We start from the raw sequence: 20,771 nt of genomic DNA on the forward strand, positions 1-20,771 counted from the left end.
GCTTTACTGCGCATGCCCCATTGACTATTCTGGTTGATTATAGCGGCTCATGTAGACACGCCATTGGAATATTCCTTTCCATGTATACCATTGCTTTCGGAAAGGTCTTTCGGAAAGAGAAAAACTCCTCACGTAAACGTGGCTAATGAATAAGAAGGAAATTTAGTCAAATCGATCCCTACAAGCACATGGTCTTAACTTTAATTGTAGTTGTCAAAGGCATAATCTATCTAGTCGTCCATTTTGTTCCACTAGCTCAGTGAGAACACAAAATGCCGTGAAATGCTTTCACCTTTGAGTCCCCAAATACCAGAAAACTCCCCAACGACGCCAGAAAAAGTTGCTAGCTGCTTTTGCGAAAATACTGTATGTCGCCAGATATACCAACACTAGCCACGTTTACATGAGGAGTTTTTCTCTTTCCGAATGACCTTTCCGAAAGCAATGGTATACATGGAAAGGAATATTCCAATGGCGTGTCTACATGCGCCGCTATAATCAACCAGAATAGTCAATGGGGCATGCCCAGTAAAGCGTAAACACCAACATCACGTGATACCGACTTCCTCCAGTTTTTCTTTCACTTGTTGGAATAACTCCGTATTGCCAGTTTTTCCTTCGTCCAGTCTTGAAATTTAGTTCAAAAACAAACTTTCTGCAGCAGTCCAGTGCCGATTGCTCGCCTCCATTTTTTTAAATCGAAGAACGTCTGGAGCTGCGTGTTACGTCATATCTCAGCATTCGCTGAAAGAACTTAAACAGGAGAAGATCAAATTCAATCTTGCTAATATTTTATAATTAAGCTTGGCACATGTTTTATATAGATATGTATTTTCTTTTTTAATAAAACTGGACTTGTGAATGGCGTATAGAAGGGTTTAGATTCTGTTCCACAGATGGCGCTAATGCACACCAAAGCTGCTTGCCAATAAACAATAAACAACAGAAGAAGATAGAACGCAGTCTGACAACTTTCCGTTTGAGCGGGAACAGGATACCTCAATCGGATTGGGGAAAGGAATATTCCACCCCTGGGAATCCCATTATATATTCATTCGGATTGGCACTTTTCTTTCGGAATGAGGTGTATACAAAGGTTAGATTCTTTCCGTTTGAGCAAATAACCCGAATGGAATTGGAATATTTGGGTCCATGTAAACGTGGCTACAGTTCGAGAGCGATACAGAAGGTTTTGTTTACATAAATAAGGTTTAGATCTTTGACTTCAGCCCTGAAAAATCAGGAGCAAAAACCCAAGTTTTGCCTTTTTTTGCAAAACAAGCCTGCGGTGATGCTGGAATCTACTGTCTATAACCTTTATTGTATATTCTTCTACTCTAATCATGTTATGCTCTAAAAATACCTTGTAAAGCTGGTCTTTTTTTGGAATGAGTTGCACTTAAGGCCAAAGAAAAAGAAAAACATGTTATTTTTTTTTAACTGATATCTTGTGACATCATGCATGACTTTGAAATCCAATTTATGACTTTAGGGAGGTTCCACTTTATTGTGAACATGGCTGCAGATTCTATAAAAAAGGCAAAATACAATCAAAACATCTGCCGACTTGAGCCTGGAAGCATTTGAGTCAGTGGCCTGGAAGCATTCCATTTCAGCACCCAACAATCCAAACCTGTCATCACCTGACACAGTGACGGGACGGGACAGTGTTCTTCCTGTGTGTGTCATTTCATTGAATCACGGTCACAGTTGTCTAGACCGATACTCTGGTCTCGATGCTCTACTCAGGATAGCGCAGACACTGACTAAGTGACTGACTGACAATAGCGCTTGTCATTGTTGTGCTGAAGATGTTCAAAGGGGGTCTTTTTTCTTTTTTTTTTTACACTATATAATCAGAACAAATGCAGAAACACATCTGTTCCTCCTGGCTTTGTGAGAGGAAGATAAAAACTCCAGGTGTAATTATTATGTTTATGTATTTTGTGTTTTGGCAAGTTGTATTTAAATGGCTGTAATTCCCCTTATGTAATGTTCTTTCTAAAATCCATATTATTGTTCTATAATCATATAGGAAGGGCACGTGAAGGGTGGTCATGCACGCATGCAACAAAGCATAAAATGCTTCATGATAATAATAAAGTAATAGTAATAAATTGAATGTTTTTGTCGTTACAAAACCTGTTTACAGCTGTCTAAATACGTTTTTTAACATTATTAGAGCCCTGTAGCTATGAAATAACACCCTCATAGTCACCTTTACACTCCTTTATTCTTTGTTTACACATTGCACAGGCTACACAGCATCACTTCAGGGACATGAGAGACCTATAGGGACATATCACAGCAAGCTACCGAGCTAACTAATCAGCCTGGGCAATTTACTTATTCTAAACCTTTTATTTTAATTATTGGATTGCATATTGAAAGGGACATTGAAAGGGTGAAGGAAAATAAATTTCTGGGGATCACAATAGATGAAAATATGAACTGGAAACCTCATATTACAAATATACAACATAAGGTATATTTTACTTATTGTGTGGAAATATGGGCTAATAACTATAAAAGCAATCTTCACTTGCTAAATGTACTGCAAAAAAGGTCAGTAAGGATAATTCATAATGCCGCCTACAGAGAACATACTAACTCCTTATTTCTAAAATCACAAATACTTAAACTTGCTGATATAGTTCATCTTCAAACAGCTAAAATAATGCATAAGGCTAAAAATAACCAATTAGCTAAAAATGTCATCCAATACTTCTCTACAAGAGAGGAGAAATATGATCTCAGGGAAGAAGTACATTTGAAACACTTCTATGCTAGGACTACGTTATGCTAGTCATAGCATTTCAGTATGTGGAATCAAACTATGGAATGGATTGAGTAAGACCCTCAAACAATGCACAACGATGAGCCAATTCAAGAAACAATACAAGCAGTTGATGTTTGCTAAATACAAGGATGAAGAGTCTTGAACCAGTCATGATGTGCTATACATATCACTATATTGACTGTTACTATGGTAACCATTATGTCATTGTATGGTCATATCACCTTGTACTTTGGTATGTGACAAAAAAAAATTTTTTTTAGGAAAGCAGGAAGTGAACAAATGTAACAGTTACTGATTGTAAAAGTACCAGATGGAGGGGTAGGATTTAATAAGCTTTGCTTCTTCCTACTCCTTTTGGACATGTGAAACTGTGAACTGATTATGGGATGCATTCAATTGTAATCTGATGCATGTTCAAATGAACTAAAACCATTACCATTATCATATTATTGTGTCCTTTAACATTGTTTTTTTCGTCCAGTTTAAAATAAATCAGCCAGCAATTACAACAACAACATAAATACTAGGGATGTCCGATGCTTTTTTTTTTTTTTTTGCTGAAAACCGATATCTTCTCAATTACAGATACCGATATTAACCGATATCGATATGTGTAACATGACATATATCCTGTGGTGGAATGAACATACAGCAGCATGTTTTTAATATCAGTTTTCAGGATCAGGAAAAAATCTGATAACAATATCAACAGTTTTATCAGTTTTATGGTGACATCCCTACGAAATACTAATTCTAAACTTTCGGTTGCACATTTAGCAGAGTGGGGAAGAAGGGAAAAGAAGCCCCAAATCTAACCACTTCCACACAGAATGAGGAGAACTTTTCTTCACTCAATCACAGTGGTCCCCATATCTTTTCCAGTGATAACACTAATAAGGAGATAAATAACACAATTTATTCAATCAATAATAATCAAATAACGTCTCTCTGTGTTATTTATGAAATAAAATTGAATATATTTTTCCTGAAAATTAACTCTCTGTTGCACCGTGCACAATTTTAACAGGTAAAATTTTAGCAGCTTAGTTGTCTCTTACATAAATTACTCATACTTATCATCCTTTTGTAGTTTCCAGTAGGCTTGTAGTCACCGCTGTTTGCAGCCGTCTCTCTCATCAACTTCTTTATACTTGCCACACGGACCTCTGAGTAAGTATAAAGGCTGTTTATACTTGCCTCCTCACGGCAAGCGGCAAGCATGAAACAGACTTTAATCATCAATCACGTGGCCAGACTGGAAAAAAAAATCATAATGCTTGTCTGTTATTGTTGAGGGCGCCGGGCCATAGCTCAGGGACCCCTGTTCATCACGTCACGCAGTGGATGGTCACGTAATCAAGGGTTGCGGTTGAAATAAAGATCATGCCGCACCAAGTGACATCTTTGGTTGGAACAATAATTACAATAAAAATATCTGTTTTTAGTAATCCAAATATAATATGCGGCAGTAAAATGCACATTTAGCTAGAAACTATAATGTTTAATATGTGTATGAGGTGAAGAGACGCACCATGTGTTGTCAGCAGACGGGTGCCGGCAGCACCATAGAATTGACTTTTTAAAAGCACTTAGTTACTTGATGGCTATTGTGGCCACTGGTGCAAATTATTGTTGGGACATTTTGCTTAATTTAACAACCAAATGTCAACATATGCTAATGTAACCTCTTGTCTAAATGGCTACAGTAAACCCAACTGGTAGAACTTTAAATGTGACTTGAGTTGAGCTCAACCCAATGTCACATTTTTGACCTCCACCTTCCCAAATGTTCTTCTGAATTAGGGGTGTGTATTGGCAAGTATCACGATACTAGGCCCACCATACGATATATCACGATACTGTTAACAAGGTGATATATTTTATTTTTTTTCTTGTAGTTAAAGATTATTTCCTGGAAAAACTGAATTACACCAGCAATATGCACTTAAAACACATTTTTATTCCATTAGAACAGTATGTTATGCTGTATCACACACTTAAAGTGTAGCATTTGAATAAATAAAGCTTTAGCATCCAGCTTTAAATTTACAAAAAAAAACCCCATAAAAAACAAATAAATTTAATTATGTGTCAAGATCCTGCTCAAATGTTGACATTCTATTAGCTGTGAAAAAATGCAGAGTATACAGTCCCTGACTTATTCACCATCAGAACAGTATTTTTGTGGAACAAAGTAACTAACATCAGTAAAAAGTCCTTTTAGGATGCTTGAAATAACCATTATTTAACAAAGTAGTGATATCAATTTGAAAAACAAAATACCTGCAATATCACAGTACTACTTTTGTAGTATACAAAAGTACCTTCACATTGCTTGCTTGCGGCAGGTCCTCATGGTGTCTCGCAGATTTGTCGTGTTTCCCGAATACTTTATTCGGGAAACACAACACATTTTCCAAATGCCATGGGTTTTGTCAATTTGTGCACACCCTACTTTGTGTAGAAATCCAAAATGTGTCCACACTTCAGCCTTGTACGCCACAGGGGCCGCTGTTATGTGCTGGCATTCTGCCATGTTGAACTGTGTTTATGTGTGAGGACGTTTCACTCGTCAATCTCCTTCAACGTCCTTGCCTAATTGACTACGGAAGTGCTGCCACCTAACGATCGGAGGTTTAAATTCAAATCAGAAATGAACCTTTGCCGTGTCCGCACTTGAATAAATACCATATACAGTCTATGACAGGGGTCTCAAACACGCGGCCTGCGGTGAGGCCCCCGCCTTGATATGAAAGTTTAATGTTAGTGCGGCACGCGCAAGTTTGATATGGATGCTGTATGGTATCATGTACCCAGAAAAAATTATTACTTTTGATTAATGTTCATGTTAAAGGTTAAATAACTGTTAATAGTTATCCTCCCTATCCGTGTGGAAGTGGTAAGTTTTTGGCTATTTAAGTTTAAAGGAAATAACTTGAAGGCTACCGTTTAGGTCGCTAGCTCTCTAGTTTGCGAGTTAGCATGTGTCTCAAGACCCTGCAGTTGCGCAATATGTTGTAAATAAAAAGAGTATAAATGTGACTATAGTCGTGTTTTGTCATGTCTACAGGGCTCTAATAATGCTTTGTTCATTTTAATCTGAAAAAAATAATTTGTCTACCCACCAACTATATGTGGTTTTTATTATTTGCTGTTTTATTATTATTATTATATTTATTTATTACTGATTGATTGATTTTCTTTATTCTTGATTTGTTTATATTTCATCTTATTTCATGTAGAAAAATAAAAAGTAAGATATTTGAGAACAGTGGAATGTTTTATCAGAGCTTTTATTGTAGAAAATTGGAACCAAAGTGAAGTTTTTAATTTTTTTTGTTTTTAATAAATTGCGTTTTTTTTTTTGGAAAACCTGATGCGGCCCAGTCTCACCCAGACCCAAGCTCCAGTGGCCCCCAAGTAAATTGAGTTTGAGACCCTTGGTCTATGATAAATGCCTAAAAATATCCACATCATACTTTTTAATATTGATACAGTATCGTGGAACAAAGTATCGCGATATATCGCCGAAACAATATTTTCTTACACCCCTAGTCTGAATGTGTGGACAAAAATTCTCAGAGACACTCCTTAAGTGGACGTTTCATTTTTTTTGTCATTAAAACTACCATTAAACGTAGTCATTAGAGTTTTCCAACATGGCCAATGCAAGCTTCTATAAAGATCAAGGAGGATTACAACTGCGGCCACTTGGAGATGACTTCTCCAAGTGGCTTCTTCTATGACTTCTTCTTAGTTAGTCTTTGTTGAATGAACACATACAAACATGCCAAACCTGTGCGTGTGCGTGTGTGTGTGTGTGTGTTGTTGTTTGAGTGACTTTAGAGGTTCAGTGACAGCTGTTCCAGTTGGCCTCCACGGAGAGCTCCACTTGGAAGTGCTTAGTTTGAGTGTAACCCCCCAGAGAGAACAGGAGCTGGGAGAGTGCCAATCTCTTTCCAGACTAAATTAAAAGAAGCATACGTCGGCTCATGCATCACCTATTTATTAACTTTCCTCTACATTTTACGCTTGTTCAGTTCCTAACAGTCCATGTTTGGAGTTCCTTCTGTCACCCAATCAGATTCAAGTTTCCCTTGTGTTGTCTTAGTGATTAAACGCAGTGTTTCAGTTAATTATCTGTCAGTATCGAAGTCCTCGTGTGCCTCCCGAGACAAGGACCGAGACTGACAAATACTGGCTTCCTAAGTCCCTGCTTGAATTCAGGACTACATCCTTCACATTATTCATTCCGTCTCTTTCCTGTCAAGAGGAACATTCCAAGGAGCCAATTTTGTTCACTTCTTGTTGGAAGCTCAAGTGAAGTTTCATCACATTTAACACGCCTCAAATTTGGATAAATTCTCCGTAAAGAAAAAGTTGCCTTTAGGGTCTTGTGTAGACCCCTTATGCTGATGTAGTCTCCATTTTACCTGCTCAGGAGCTACAAGGGACGCTTTCATTCCGTAGTCACAGAGCCCGTTTTTTCCCTTTCCTGCCCTCTTTGCTCCGGAATGTTCTCTTTTCAACTCCTGCCTTACTCTTCATGGGCCTAATGAGAGGAAGTTACGTTTTCTTTATGTGGTACATTTGCTCACCAATTAAGATTTCTATTTGGAGAGTATGGAAGGACCCTCTCAGCCGTGAGTAAGTTAAAGACCATTAGGAAAAAAAACAACTTAATGAGACGACCGCACAACTGGCGAATACTGTCAACACACTCTTCAGCTTCTAAGGAAATAAACTGTCGTATTTATAAAACATGTAATTGGATGGGGTTGAGTAGAGTTTAACAATTGAAGTGGTTTTTGATGAGCGAATGGGATTTTTAATGGGGGCGGGGGGGGCGAGCAGCTGGTCGCCGTTGATACGCTGTCATTCATCAGGAGAACTGTAACAGTGAGCTCCAAATGAGATGCAGGGCAGTTACAATGAAACCAATTTGGCAGCGTCTGTTTGGGCAATTCCAGTTCGCAGTTAGAAAGGGGGGGGGGGGGAATAAAATCAGAGAGAGAGAGATTTGCATCTTCTGGTTTGACTTATTTAACAGACCAAACCATCTGCTTCCAAATTAAACTCATGGGGAAAAAGACTAAAAGTGGAACCTCAATTGTCAAACACATAAAATGTGAAGTCCAAGCAAAAAGACGACTTGAATGTCAAAACGGAATCGATTCAACAACAAACAAATCAACACTGCATGCATTTTGTTTTTGTTTGTTTGGTCATTTAAGTACACTTCCCATTCCCTTTTTTCAGGACCATTCTCAACAAGGGGTGTTTAAAAAAAGAATATCCATGGCAATTGCATCCAAAACAAACACTTCAACAGAATCCAAGTCCTTTTTTTTTCCATCGTTACCAAGTATTTCATTGGCATAGTCGGGTATGATTGCTACTTGTCATGTGGACGACCGAGCTCAAGTGTTTTTCTATTTCCTGGTTTCGTTCAACTTTTTGTTGGCTTTGACTCTCAACTGGTATTGAGCAGGTTTTTTTTTGTGAACAAATGACTTCGATTTGGATCGTTCGTGACTTCTGGTATTGAACGTTTGAAAGAATCTAGACTGCAATGTTGGCTTTTTCAAACTGGTGAGCTGCAAAATGCTTTTCAATTGCTTTGTGTTATTAGTTAATTTAATTTGATACTTATCTGACAGTTAATGTTAAAAGTAATGGTAATGGTTTTATTTCATTTGAACATGCATCAGATTACAATTGAATGCATCCCATAATCAGTTCACAGTTCCACATGTCCAAAAGGAGTAGGAAGAAGCAAAGCTTATTAAATCCTACCCCTCCATCTGGTACTTTTTTTCAGGATTTTATTTATTTATTTATTTATTTTCAGGAAAATATATTCAATTTTATTTCATAAATAACACAGAGAGAGGTTATTTGGTTATTATTGAGTAAATTGAATAAATTGTGTTATTTATCTCCTTATTAGTGTTATCACTGGAAAAGATATGGGGACCACTGTGATTGAGTGAAGAAAAATTCTCCTCCCATTCCGTGTGGAAGTGGTTGGATTTTGTGCTTCTTTTCCCTTCTTCCCCACTCTGATAAATGTGCAACCGAAAGTTTAGATTCGTATTTCGTAGGGATGTCACCATAAAAATGTGATATTGCTTGATATTGGTATCTGATTTTTTTATTGATCCTGAAAACATATTGAAAACATGCTGTATACAACATATATGTATGTTAATTCCACCACAGGATATATGTCATGTTACCGGTTAATATCGGTATCTGTAATTGAGAGGATATCGGTTTTCAGCAAAAAAAAAAAGTAAATATCGGACATCCCTAGTATTTATGTTGTTGTAATTGTTAGCTGATTTATTTTAAACTGGACATTTACTTTGATGGAAGAAAAAAACAATGTTAAAGGACACAATAATATGATGATGGCAATGGTTTTATTTCATTTGAACATGCATCAGATTACAATTGAATGCATCCCATAATCAGTTCACAGTTCCACATGTCCAAAAGGAGTAGGAAGAAGCAAAGCTTATTAAATCCTACCCCTCCATCTGGTACTTTTACAATCAGTAACTGTTACATTTGTTCACTTCCTGCTTTCCTAAAAAAATATTTTTTCGTTTTTTTTTGTCCCGTACCAAAGTACGAGGTGATATGAGCATCCAATGACATAATGGTTACCATAGTAACAGTCAATATAGTGATATGTATAGCACATCATGACTGGTTCAAGACTCTTCATCCTTGTATTTAGCAAACATCAACTGCTTGTATTGTTTCTTGAATTGGCTCATCGTTGTGCATTGTTTGAGGGTCTTACTCAATCCATTCCATAGTTTGATTCCACATACTGAAATGCTATGGCTTTTTAACGTAGTCCTAGCATAGAAGTGTTTCAAATGTACTTCTTCCCTGAGATCATATTTCTCCTCTCTTGTAGAGAAGTATTGGATGACATTTTTAGCTAATTGGTTATTTTTAGCCTTATGCATTATTTTAGCTGTTTGAAGATGAACTATATCAGCAAGTTGAAGTATTAGTGATTTTAGAAATAAGGAGTTAGTATGTTCTCTGTAGGCGGCATTATGAATTATCCTTACTGACCTTTTTTGCAGTACATTTAGCGAGTGAAGATTGCTTTTATAGTTATTAGCCCATATTTCCACACAATTAGTAAGATATGGTAGAACCAGAGAGCAATAAAGAGTGTGGAGTGATTTCTGATTGTGATTATGCTTTCTGCTCTAATGCTTCATGGTTGTCATGTTGTGGCTACAGCAGATTACCGCAGGTCTCCATCTTGTGTCATCTTTGCCTGTGCTTGAACAAATCCGTCAGCGGTTATTTAACACTATAATCTGAAATGGCAGATGAGAGTCAGGGTGTTATATTCCCTCTTTGCAATTGGATCACAGTGTCTTTCGAGGGCCCATGAGGACAGTCACACAAAGCCACACTTCCATCCGTGTCGCCGCTCGTCCGCAGGTTGGCGGTTCGGCTTGTTACAGTTTTTCTGTGCCTCTCCTGACAATAGCGTGCATGCTGGATTCCAAATGCCACCAGCCATCTGCCAATTATACGCAGCGTGTACACTGGACTATGTCTGTTCAACATAACAAGCATACCGAGGTGTGCGAAAATGCTGTGGACTGAGCCACTATTTGATTTGTATTTCTGTTTCACTCTTTCGCTTCCACTTGTAACCTATGGCTCACTGTTGTTGAGGACGCTCCAAAAGTAGCTGCAGTATAATGAGATGCTATAGGAGTCTGGAAAAATCTGTTTAGTAAGATAACAAGTGACAATTTTGACTGGCACTCTGAGGTCTATTATTGTAACAGTAGGTATTTTCTTTATTACTAGCGTCGTTGTAGTGTTGAGTGGAGTACCTGGTATCATGCTCTGTTTTACCCGCAAACGTAATAACTGCCCACAAACGTAATACAAATCGGCAGCTTTGAATGTAATAATCCCACAAATGTAATACATTTCCCACACACGTAATAAAATTTGCCTACTACAAACGTAATACTGAATTTTCCTGTAAATGTAATAACTTACCACAAATGTAATATGAGACAAAATAATAATCTTTGTGGTTGTTGTTGTTGTTTGTTCTTTCTTCTTTGAATGAGGGAGAAGGTGTAGATGTCATTTTGAGGATTTTAACAAGATAATTCTTTTTTTTCTTTTTTTTGTGGAAAAAATATTATTCAAGGAGTATCATTTGAATACATTAAAGCAGGGGTCTGAAACTCAATTTACCTGGGGGCCACTGGAGCTAGGGTCTGGGCATGGCTGGGCCGCATCAGGTTTTCAAATATATTCAAACTTTTTCAGTGCTTTGGTTCCGATTTTCTACAATAAAAGCTCTGATAAAACATTCCACTGTTCTCAAATATCTTAACGGTAGCCTTCTAGCTATTTCCTTTAAACTTAAATAGCCAAAAACTTACCACTTCCACATGGATAGGGAGGATAACTATTAACAGTTATTTAACCTTTAACATGAACATTAATCAAACGTAATAATTTTTTCTGGGTACATGATACCATACAGCATCCATATCAAACTTGCGCGGGCCGCACTAACATTAAACTTTCATATCAAGGCGGGGGCCTCAAACTAGTGTCCTGCGGGCCACATTTGGCCCACGGGCCGTGTGTTTGAGACCCCTGCATTAAAGGAATCTTTAATTATTAAATTTTAATAAATTTTAAATTAAAAAATAACATAATTGTGATATAGCAATTGTTTTAATAAAATTATTATTACTATTATTATTATATTTAATGATTTCTTTTGATTATTTCTTCCCCATATACACACAAAATCACACATACAATAATTTACTGTAACTTAAACGCACATGTACGCCCACAAACACAGCGGGTTTTAACAGCACAATGCAATCTTTTCTTGATTTAATTCATGAAATTCATAAATTTTTGTTGAATTGATTCTTGGTGCTTTGTAAATATTGTGATATTTACACCAATGAAGCAAATTTGAATCTCATTGAATGGGGAAAAATATGAATACTAAAAATCTTTTTGCTCATTTCTGTACCACAATGCATTGTTACAGTCGTAATTATGTCAGTGCCAAAAACAACTGCTTTTAAACAATATGCAACGTTTATACTAACCATTTTTTCCCTCTCTTCCCTATCCAGTGAAGTACATGAGAGAGGCCACGCCATACGTCAAAAAGGGCTCACCTGTGTCAGAGATCGGATGGGAAACGCCCCCGCCAGAGTCCCCACGTTTCAGCAGCACTCCCATCACCTCTTCGCTCTCCTCCCCGTCAGCTCGGACCCCTCCCCCTCAGCCTTCCTTGTCCCTGCAGGGCGACAGGAGATGCATACCACTCAAGATGTGTTGCGTAACCCGAGCCATGACCACAACAGACCCAGACAACAGGTAAGCTACACCTGTAAAAATAGTTCCTTCCTGTGCTTACGTTGACATTTATTCACACAGTTATTAAATGTGTACTTTTTTAGGCTGACATGCAGAATATATACTATTTAATGCAGGGGTCTCAAACTCGCGGCATGCGGGCCAAATGCGGCCCGCGAGATGCTAGTTTGAGGCCCCCCACCTTGATGCCAACGTTTAATGTTGAAATGACAGCTTAAAGCTGTGTGCACACCGGACACAATTAACATGATTTTGCCCCGCCTATACTGTTACCCTACCCTGTTATCCAAATGGAACTGAGTTCGATGCTAACTTGCTAATTGGGTAAAATTAGTGTCATTAATGTTCATGAATACACGTTTAGAAGGGTTTAGATTCTGTTCCACAGATGGCACTAATGCACACGAAAGCTGCTTGCCAACCGCCAATAAACAACAGAAGAAGAAAACCACGACAAAGAAGAACGCAGTCTGACAGCTTTCCGTTTGAGCGGGTACAAGATACCTCAATCGGATTGGGGAAAGGAATATTCCACCCCTGGGAATCCTATTATATGGTCATTCGGATTGGCACTTTTCTTTTGGAATGAGGTGGATAAATTCCGTTTGAGCAAATAAACCGAATGCAATTGGAATATTTGGGTCCATGTATACGTGGCTACCTTTCCATGTTTTTGTCATTTATGGATAATGGCTCTCACTGTGGTTCTCTGTGGTCCCAAAACTTTAGAAATGGCTTAATAACTCCAGACTGTTAGATCTCAATTATTCTTGAGTGGTTAGCACGCAGGCCACACTGTTAGGAGATCCGAGTTCGATTCCACCCTCGGGCATCTCCGTGTGGAGTTTGCATGTTCTCCCCGTGCATGCGTGGGTTTTCTCCGGGTACTCCGGTTTCCTCCCACATTCCAAAAACATGCTAGGTTAATTGGCCACTCCAAATTGTCCATAGGTATGAATGTGAGTGTGAATGGTTGTTTGTCTATATGTGCCCTGTGATTGGCTGGCGACCACTCTCGCACGAAGACAGCTGGGATAGACAGCACTAGTAAGAATAAGCGGTATAAAATGAATGAATGAATGAACGTTGTGAGGAATAGAAAGTTTTGTTGCATAACTCTTCCGCTGTCCTCAGACCACCTTTTTCCTTATCTGGAAGACATCTGAAGAAGAGTTTGGATAATTTCCAGTTATGTTAGGAGGTGTCCTCAGGTTAATTGGGTTTTAATATGACAATGATTGAACAACAGGGCGTCAGAAAGCGGTGTACTGTTGTTTGGTGCTGCAGTGGTGTCATTTTATCTGTAATTGTCTCCATTTCGTTCTTATTTCACATCAAAGTTTTTAGATTTTTACACCTTGTTAATAATGTATTTGCTGTAAGGCAATACATATTATTATGCTAGCGGCTTAATCTATTAATCTTAATCTCACCTATTTTATACATATTCCTACTTGTGAACTGGTGCATCCAAAAAGGTGAACAAAATCAACCCCCTTTTCCGAGTTGTCCTATAACGTGTCTCAGCAATCCATCACATGATGGCACTGTTATTAATGTTATTAATCCCCAAAGTCACAAAAATTGACAAGCAGAATCGCTTGGGTTAACTTGAAATGTCTTACACAGTTTCAGCTCATTTCCTTATTGGACTTTTTAATATCATTGCTAAACTTGGCACACAGCTGGACAGGTCTATAAAATTTAAGCAAGATCATCTAAAAAACATGGCCGCCATCGACCCAAATGCCAGCTAATTTTCCATACAAATGGCAATGACAAGAACAATGGCCAGCACATAACTTTATATTCTAGTTTGCATCAATATTCCCCTAACTATAAGGAAACTGGCTGCACGGCGGTAGAGTGGTTAGCACACAGGCCACACAGCTAGGAGACCAGAGTTCGATTCCACCCTCTGGCATCTCTGTGTGGAGTTTGCATGTTCTCCCCGTGCATGTGAAGGTATTTCGGGTATTCCGGTTTCCTCCCACATTCCAAAAACATGCTAGGTTAATTAGCGACTCCAAATTGTCCATAGGTATGAATGTGAGTGTGAATGGTTGTTTGTCTATATGTGCCCTGTGATTGGCTGGTGACCAGTCCAGGGTGTGAAGACAGCTGGGATAGGCTACAAGCACCCCCGCGACCCTCGTGAGGATACGCGGTAGAAAATGAAAGAATGAATATAAGGAAACTTGCTGCCTATTATTTACGTATGTTTATTATTTACTTTGAGTGATGCATGTTGTGTATATAACATCCGACTACTTTATCCTTATCTGGTCTCTTGATTGTTCTGCCTCACATGATTTCTTGCTGAGTTAGGTCACATTACTTTTACAGCGTCTAAAGACCAGTTCTTTCATTGACAGCTTAGTAAGAGTTTAAATTATATTTCCGACTAGTATGGCAATACTAGCAGTAGGACAGTAGAACAGTAGGACACAGGACCCAATGAGTGCACAGGCTACAATATTGGAGAACTGTACCACACAATTTTGTATATGATCCCAAGGTCAGATGAGCACAGAGCAAAATATGACAAAGGTATTGGTTCACAGCTCTCAACTTCTTGGAATTTCCTGTGTATAATCAGCTACTTTTTCCTCACGCTTAAACTATTGGCTTTTACAGTGATGCTAAAACAACATTCATGGCTAAAAACGACATTTCCCTTGATAATAGCAGGCACTGAATATATTAGTGTCTTAGGGATGTAAATAGTAATCGAAACATTTAGTCGATAGTCTTCAAGTACTTGAGGCAAAATAGAGTGCACTACTTGGCTGCAATGAGCAGAGGTGCTGCTGATTTTGGCTCAAAAACAAAAAACAAAAACAGCATGACATCAGCAATGGGATTGGGTTGAGCTACATTATTCCATTTATACGACACAGTCCTCAAAATAGGAGTTCAGAACTTACATAGACTGTCCCATCATTCCCCCCATTAGCCACGTTTACTTGAGGAGTTTTTCTCTTTCCGAATGACCTTTCCGAAAGCAATGGTATACATGGAAAGGAATATTCCAATGGCGTGTCTACATGCGCCTCTATAATCAACCAGAATAGTCAATGGGGCATGCGCAGTAAAGCGTAAACACCAACATCACGTGATACCGACTTCCTCCAGTTTTTCTTTCACTTGTTGGAATAACTCCGTATTGCCAGTTTTTCCTTCGTCCAGTTTTGAAATTTAGTTTGAATCAAAAACAAACTTTCCGCAGCAGTCCAGTGCCGATTGCTCGCCTCCATTTTTTTTAAATCAAAGAACATCTCGAGCTGCGTGTTACGTCATATCTCAGCATTCGCTGAAAGAACGCACCCGGGAACAGGAAAAGATAAAGTTCAATCTTGCTAATATTTTATAATTAAGCTCGGCACATGTTTTATATAGATATGTATTTTCTTTTTTAATAAAACTGGACTTGTGAATGGCGTATAGAAGGGTTTAGATTCTGTTCCACAGATGGCGCTAATGCACATGAAAGCTGCTTGCCAACCGCCAATAAACAACAGAAGAAGAAAGAACGCAGTCTGACAACTTTCCGTTTGAGCGGGTACAAGATACCTCAATCGGATTGGGGAAAGGAATATTCCACCCCTGTGAATCCCATTATATATTCATTCGGATTGGCACTTTTCTTTCGGAATGAGGTGTATACAAAGGTTACATTCTTTCCGTTTGAGCAAATAACCCGAATGGAATTGGAATATTTGGGTCCATGTATACGTGGCTAATGTTTTAATGAAATAGAGAACAAAACAATTCTGATATTATTAGTGAGCGTGTTATGGGTGATCTACTATGATTGTGGGCACAATTTTTAACAGGCGTCGAAGTCATGCAGATAGCCCTCTTTGAATGAGGAGTTTGCATGTGCAACCTACCTGCTTATACTACAATCTATTATTAAACTGTGACATTTACGATTTATTAGGTTATGATATTCATGTAAACATATTGTGCGTTCTGCCAGTGCTATTTTGCTCCTGTGACAGACGCAGTCCTCGTTGCACCCTGTTGGTACATCAGGTTTGCAAGTGTTTTTATGCACACAAACCTTTAGTAGATCATAAACCTTATGTAGTTTACGCTTCTACTTAATCTGACTGGCCAAGAGACTTGAATTTTTAAAGTGTCTTTTCTTTCCAAACATAATTTTCTATTGTCCCCAGTCCCTTATGGATTTGTTAACCAAGCCCATCTGTTGTGTCATGTTAAGCAAGCGTACAATGAGTCCAATGCAGGGGTGTTTGTGGATACATGGGCTTTGAAAATGGTTCTCCCAACTCACATGAGATTCAGTTGAGTCAGTCGAGTTGGAGGCAATTAGCTTAGCCCACAGCAGACTTTTGTAAAAGTGGCCTGGTCAGTGTTATGAATTTCTATGTACGTACCTCTAGCAGTTGCTGAACTGGTCACACGTTGCAGGGTAAAGTCATCTTGATATACGTAAATGGTGTGTATATATGTGTATTATGTATGTATGTATATATATATATATATGTGTGTGTGTGTGTGTGTGTGTATATATGTGACTCCAAATTGTCCATAGGTATGAATGTGAGTGTGAATGGTTGTTTGTCTATATGTGCCCTGTGATTGGCTGGCGACCAGTCCAGGGTGTACCCCGCCTCTCGTCCAAAGACAGCTGGGATAGGCTCCAGCACCCCCGCGACCCTCGTGAGGAAAATGCGGTAGAAAATGAATGAATGAATATATATATATATATATATACTATATAATATATATATATTCTCTTGGTAAAATTGTTGATTTGTTAATACTTGGGTTGTTTATATTGTTTTTTTTATATTGTGTATTTTGTACTTTGTACTGCTTAACTGATTCTGTACTTTTGCTGCTGTGCAATGCAAATTTCCCCACTAGCCACGAGGAGTTTTTCTCTTTCCGAATGGAATCTTTCCGAATGACCTTTCCAAAAGCAATGGTATACATGGAAAGGAATATTCCAATGGCGTGTCTACATGCACCGCTATAATCAACCAGAATAGTCAATGGGGCATGCCCAGTAAAGCGTAAACACCAACATCACGTGATACCGACTTCCTCCAGTTTTTCTTTCACTTGTTGGAATAACTCCGTATTGCCAGTTTTTCCTTCGTCCAGTCTTGAAATTTAGTTTGAATCAAAAACAAACTTTCTGCAGCAGTCCAGTGCCGATTGCTCGCCTCCATTTTTTAAAATCGAAGAACATCTGGAACCGCGTTTTACGTCATATCTCAGCATTCGCTGAAAGAACGCACCCAGGAACAGGAAAAGATAAAGTTCAATCTTGCTAATATTTTATAATTAAGCTCGGCACATGTTTTATATAGATATGTATTTTCTTTTTTAATAAAACTGGACTTGTGAATGGCGTATAGAAGGGTTTAGATTCTGTTCCACAGATGGCGCTAATGCACACCAAAGCTGCTTGCCAACCGCCAATAAACAACAGAAGAAGAAAGAACGCAGTCTGACAACTTTCCGATTGAGCGGGTACAAGATACCTCAATCGGATTGGGGAAAGGAATATTCCACCCCTGGGAATCCCATTATATATTCATTCGGATTGGCACTTTTCTTTCGGAATGAGGTGTATACAAAGGTTACATTCTTTCCATTTGAGCAAATAACCCGAATTTAATTGGAATATTTGGGTCCATGTATACGTGGCTAGTGAGTGATGAATAAAGGCATATCTTATTAGCCGCACACACTAAATTTAAAGAAAAAAAAGATTTGCACATATATAGGCGGCACTCAGTCGCATGGTAATATGGGATATATATAGAACACAAAGACGTTACACAGAAATTATTAAAACTTTTGATTAAATAAATGCTTTTTCCCAGACAGTGAATGTAATTAGACTAAATAGTAGCCTACCAAAAAAGTCTACCATCATCGCCCTCCTCCTCCTGGGAAATTCAACCACTAAACCACATAATTGATCAGCCTAATAATTCCTTCATCACACATTTTGTCAGCCTCTCTTTTGTCGTCATTCATAGTAGTCCAGCCTTTAAAAACTCGTCGGTGATAGGAGACGGTGGGTGGTCCAGGCAGTCCAAACAGAAGCTGGAGTCTTTCTACACTTGCTCAAGCTGACTTTAAGATGCGTCAGATTTAAAACACGATTGCTGCATAAGACCTCAAAACGTTAGCTTCCACTTCACTCATCCATGGCACTACTTCCTGACACTCCACTCTAAGCATTTAGTGAAATTCTATATCAGCCACAGTTTTGTCTCACAAAGTCAACTTGAGAGTGTTGACCTTTTTATAAATGACTGATGGCAACAGAGCAGTTTGAAAAGGACTGTCATGTTAACAAAATTGAACTCAACATCATTCCCAAGGAAAAAAATTCTCCAAATGTAACGTTTATCTGTCACAGTTCAAAGAGGGTTTGATGGCAATTTTAGCTGCACTTTGACTTCCACACTTTAAGAGCATATAGGTGGGGTTGAACATTCATTTTTGCTGGCGGTACTTTTGACTTCCTTCCGTTATAAAAGATTTTGTGGTCAATATCCTGACCCACAATTTCATGTGCCAAGGTGACGCACAGAGAGCTTTGTTTTGTAGTTTAGTAAATCAAAGACACATTTATTGAAGGCATATACTAGAATGCAGTTTTGAGGAGTTTGACATCCTTGGACCTGCTGAAATGGAAAGCAAGTGTTACTGTAGACACTGCTGGAATTATTATGTGCTGTATGTCCTTCAGCAGGCAGCAAAAGAGCACATCTTGAACTTTGTGATTGCTTCAACTGCATACATTTGGAGACACTGAAGATAGTCAACATCATTGGTAGCCCAAGAAAATGCTGTTAGCATTGGTTATTCTCATGCTACTTGGTAGGGGTGTCGGTGTCCCACAGGTACAGGTCATCCAGAAGTTTAGTATCAGACTGGGAACTCAGTCTGACTCAGTGGCATCTTAGAGCAAACACTAAACTCATCACTCAACAGTTTAACACTGAAAAGGCATACCTAATAAACATACAAACGTGTACCAATATATGAGTTTAACATAAAAAAAACATAATTATGCAGCATACAAAATGGATAGATGGCACTGTGTACTAGAGGAAGCCCGGAGCGCAGAGGGAGGCTGACATCATTGCAGCCTCCCAATTAATGCGTTGCTCAGATGCAATGCATTATGAGAAAAATTCCAGAAGTTTAGTATCAGACTGGGAACTATGGCAGCCACTCATGAGCTATGAAATTTATCCTGACAAGCTTGTCAACCCATTGGTAATTGTCGGAGGTTGTTACTTAATGTTGACTCAGTGGCATCTTAGAGCAAACACTAAACTCATCACTCAACAGTTTAACACTGAATAGGTATACCTATTAAACATACAAACATGTACCAATATATATGAGTTTAACATGAAAAAATGGATACTGCATACAAAATGGATAGATGGCACTGTGTACTAGAGGAAGCCAGAGAAGCCCGGAGCGCAGAGGGAAGCTGACATCATTGCAGCCTCCCAACTAATGCGTTGCTCAGATGCAATGCATTATGAGAAAACTTCCAGAAGTCCAGAAGTTTAGTATCAGACTGGGAACTATGGCAGCCACTCATGAGCTATGAAATTTATCCTGACAAGCTTGTCAACCCGTTGGAAATTGTAGGAGGTTGTTACTTAATATAACAGTCTGACTCAGTGGCATCTTAGAACGAACACTAAACTCATCACTCAACAGTTTAACACTGAAAAGGCATACCTAATAAACATACAAACATGTACCAATATATATGAGTTTAACATGAAAAAAATATAATTATGCAGCATACAAAATGGATAGATGGCACTGTATTATGAGAAAAATTACCAATTGTTATATTGGTCTATATGATGACCTCATGTGATTTCCAATGGGTTGAAGAGCTTGATGTGAGTGCACTGATAGCTTGTGATTGGATCCTGCCTCTCTGACTCGTGAGTGGCACGGTATTTAAACAATTAGTAGTAGTTCGTAATGGTAATGGTTTTATTTCATTTGAACATGCATCAGATTACAATTGAGTGCATCCCATAATCAGTTCACAGTTCCACATGTCCAAAAGGAGTAGGAAGAAGCAAAGCTTATTAAATCCTACCCCTCCATCTGGTACTTTTACTATCAGTAACTGTTACATTTGTTCACTTCCTGCTTTCCTAATATAATATTTAAAACAAATTTATTTTATTAATTTTTATTTTATTCTTATTTATGTATTTTATTTTTTGTCAAACATCAACTGCTTGTATTGTTTCTTGAATTGGCTCATCGTTGTGCATTGTTTGAGGGTCTTACTCAATCCATTCCATAGTTTGATTCCACATACTGAAATGCTATGGCTTTTTAACGTAGTCCTAGCATAGAAGTGTTTCAAATGTACTTCTTCCCTGAGATCATATTTCTCCTCTCTTGTAGAGAAGTATTGGATGACATTTTTAGCTAATTGGTTATTTTTAGCCTTATGCATTATTTTAGCTGTTTGAAGATGAACTATATCAGCAAGTTGAAGTATTAGTGATTTTAG

The 20,771-nt window shown here is 38.3% G+C and overlaps 1 protein-coding gene across 1 annotated transcript in view; it reads left to right on the forward strand.

The window, feature by feature from the left end:
• Positions 1 to 20,771, forward strand: part of sntb1 (syntrophin, basic 1) — a 63,435-nt gene that overhangs the window by 7,251 nt on the left and 35,413 nt on the right. Inside the window, exon 2 of the mRNA XM_058085381.2 lies at positions 11,968 to 12,214. Within this exon, the coding sequence (XP_057941364.2) occupies positions 11,968 to 12,214 (247 nt within the window). The remainder of the gene's footprint in view (positions 1 to 11,967; positions 12,215 to 20,771) is intronic.

Source organism: Doryrhamphus excisus, linkage group LG17 (assembly GCF_037039965.1).
Source record: "Doryrhamphus excisus strain RoL-2023G ecotype Guam linkage group LG17, RoL_Dexc_Guam_v1.1, whole genome shotgun sequence".
Classification (NCBI taxonomy): domain Eukaryota; kingdom Metazoa; phylum Chordata; class Actinopteri; order Syngnathiformes; family Syngnathidae; genus Doryrhamphus; species Doryrhamphus excisus.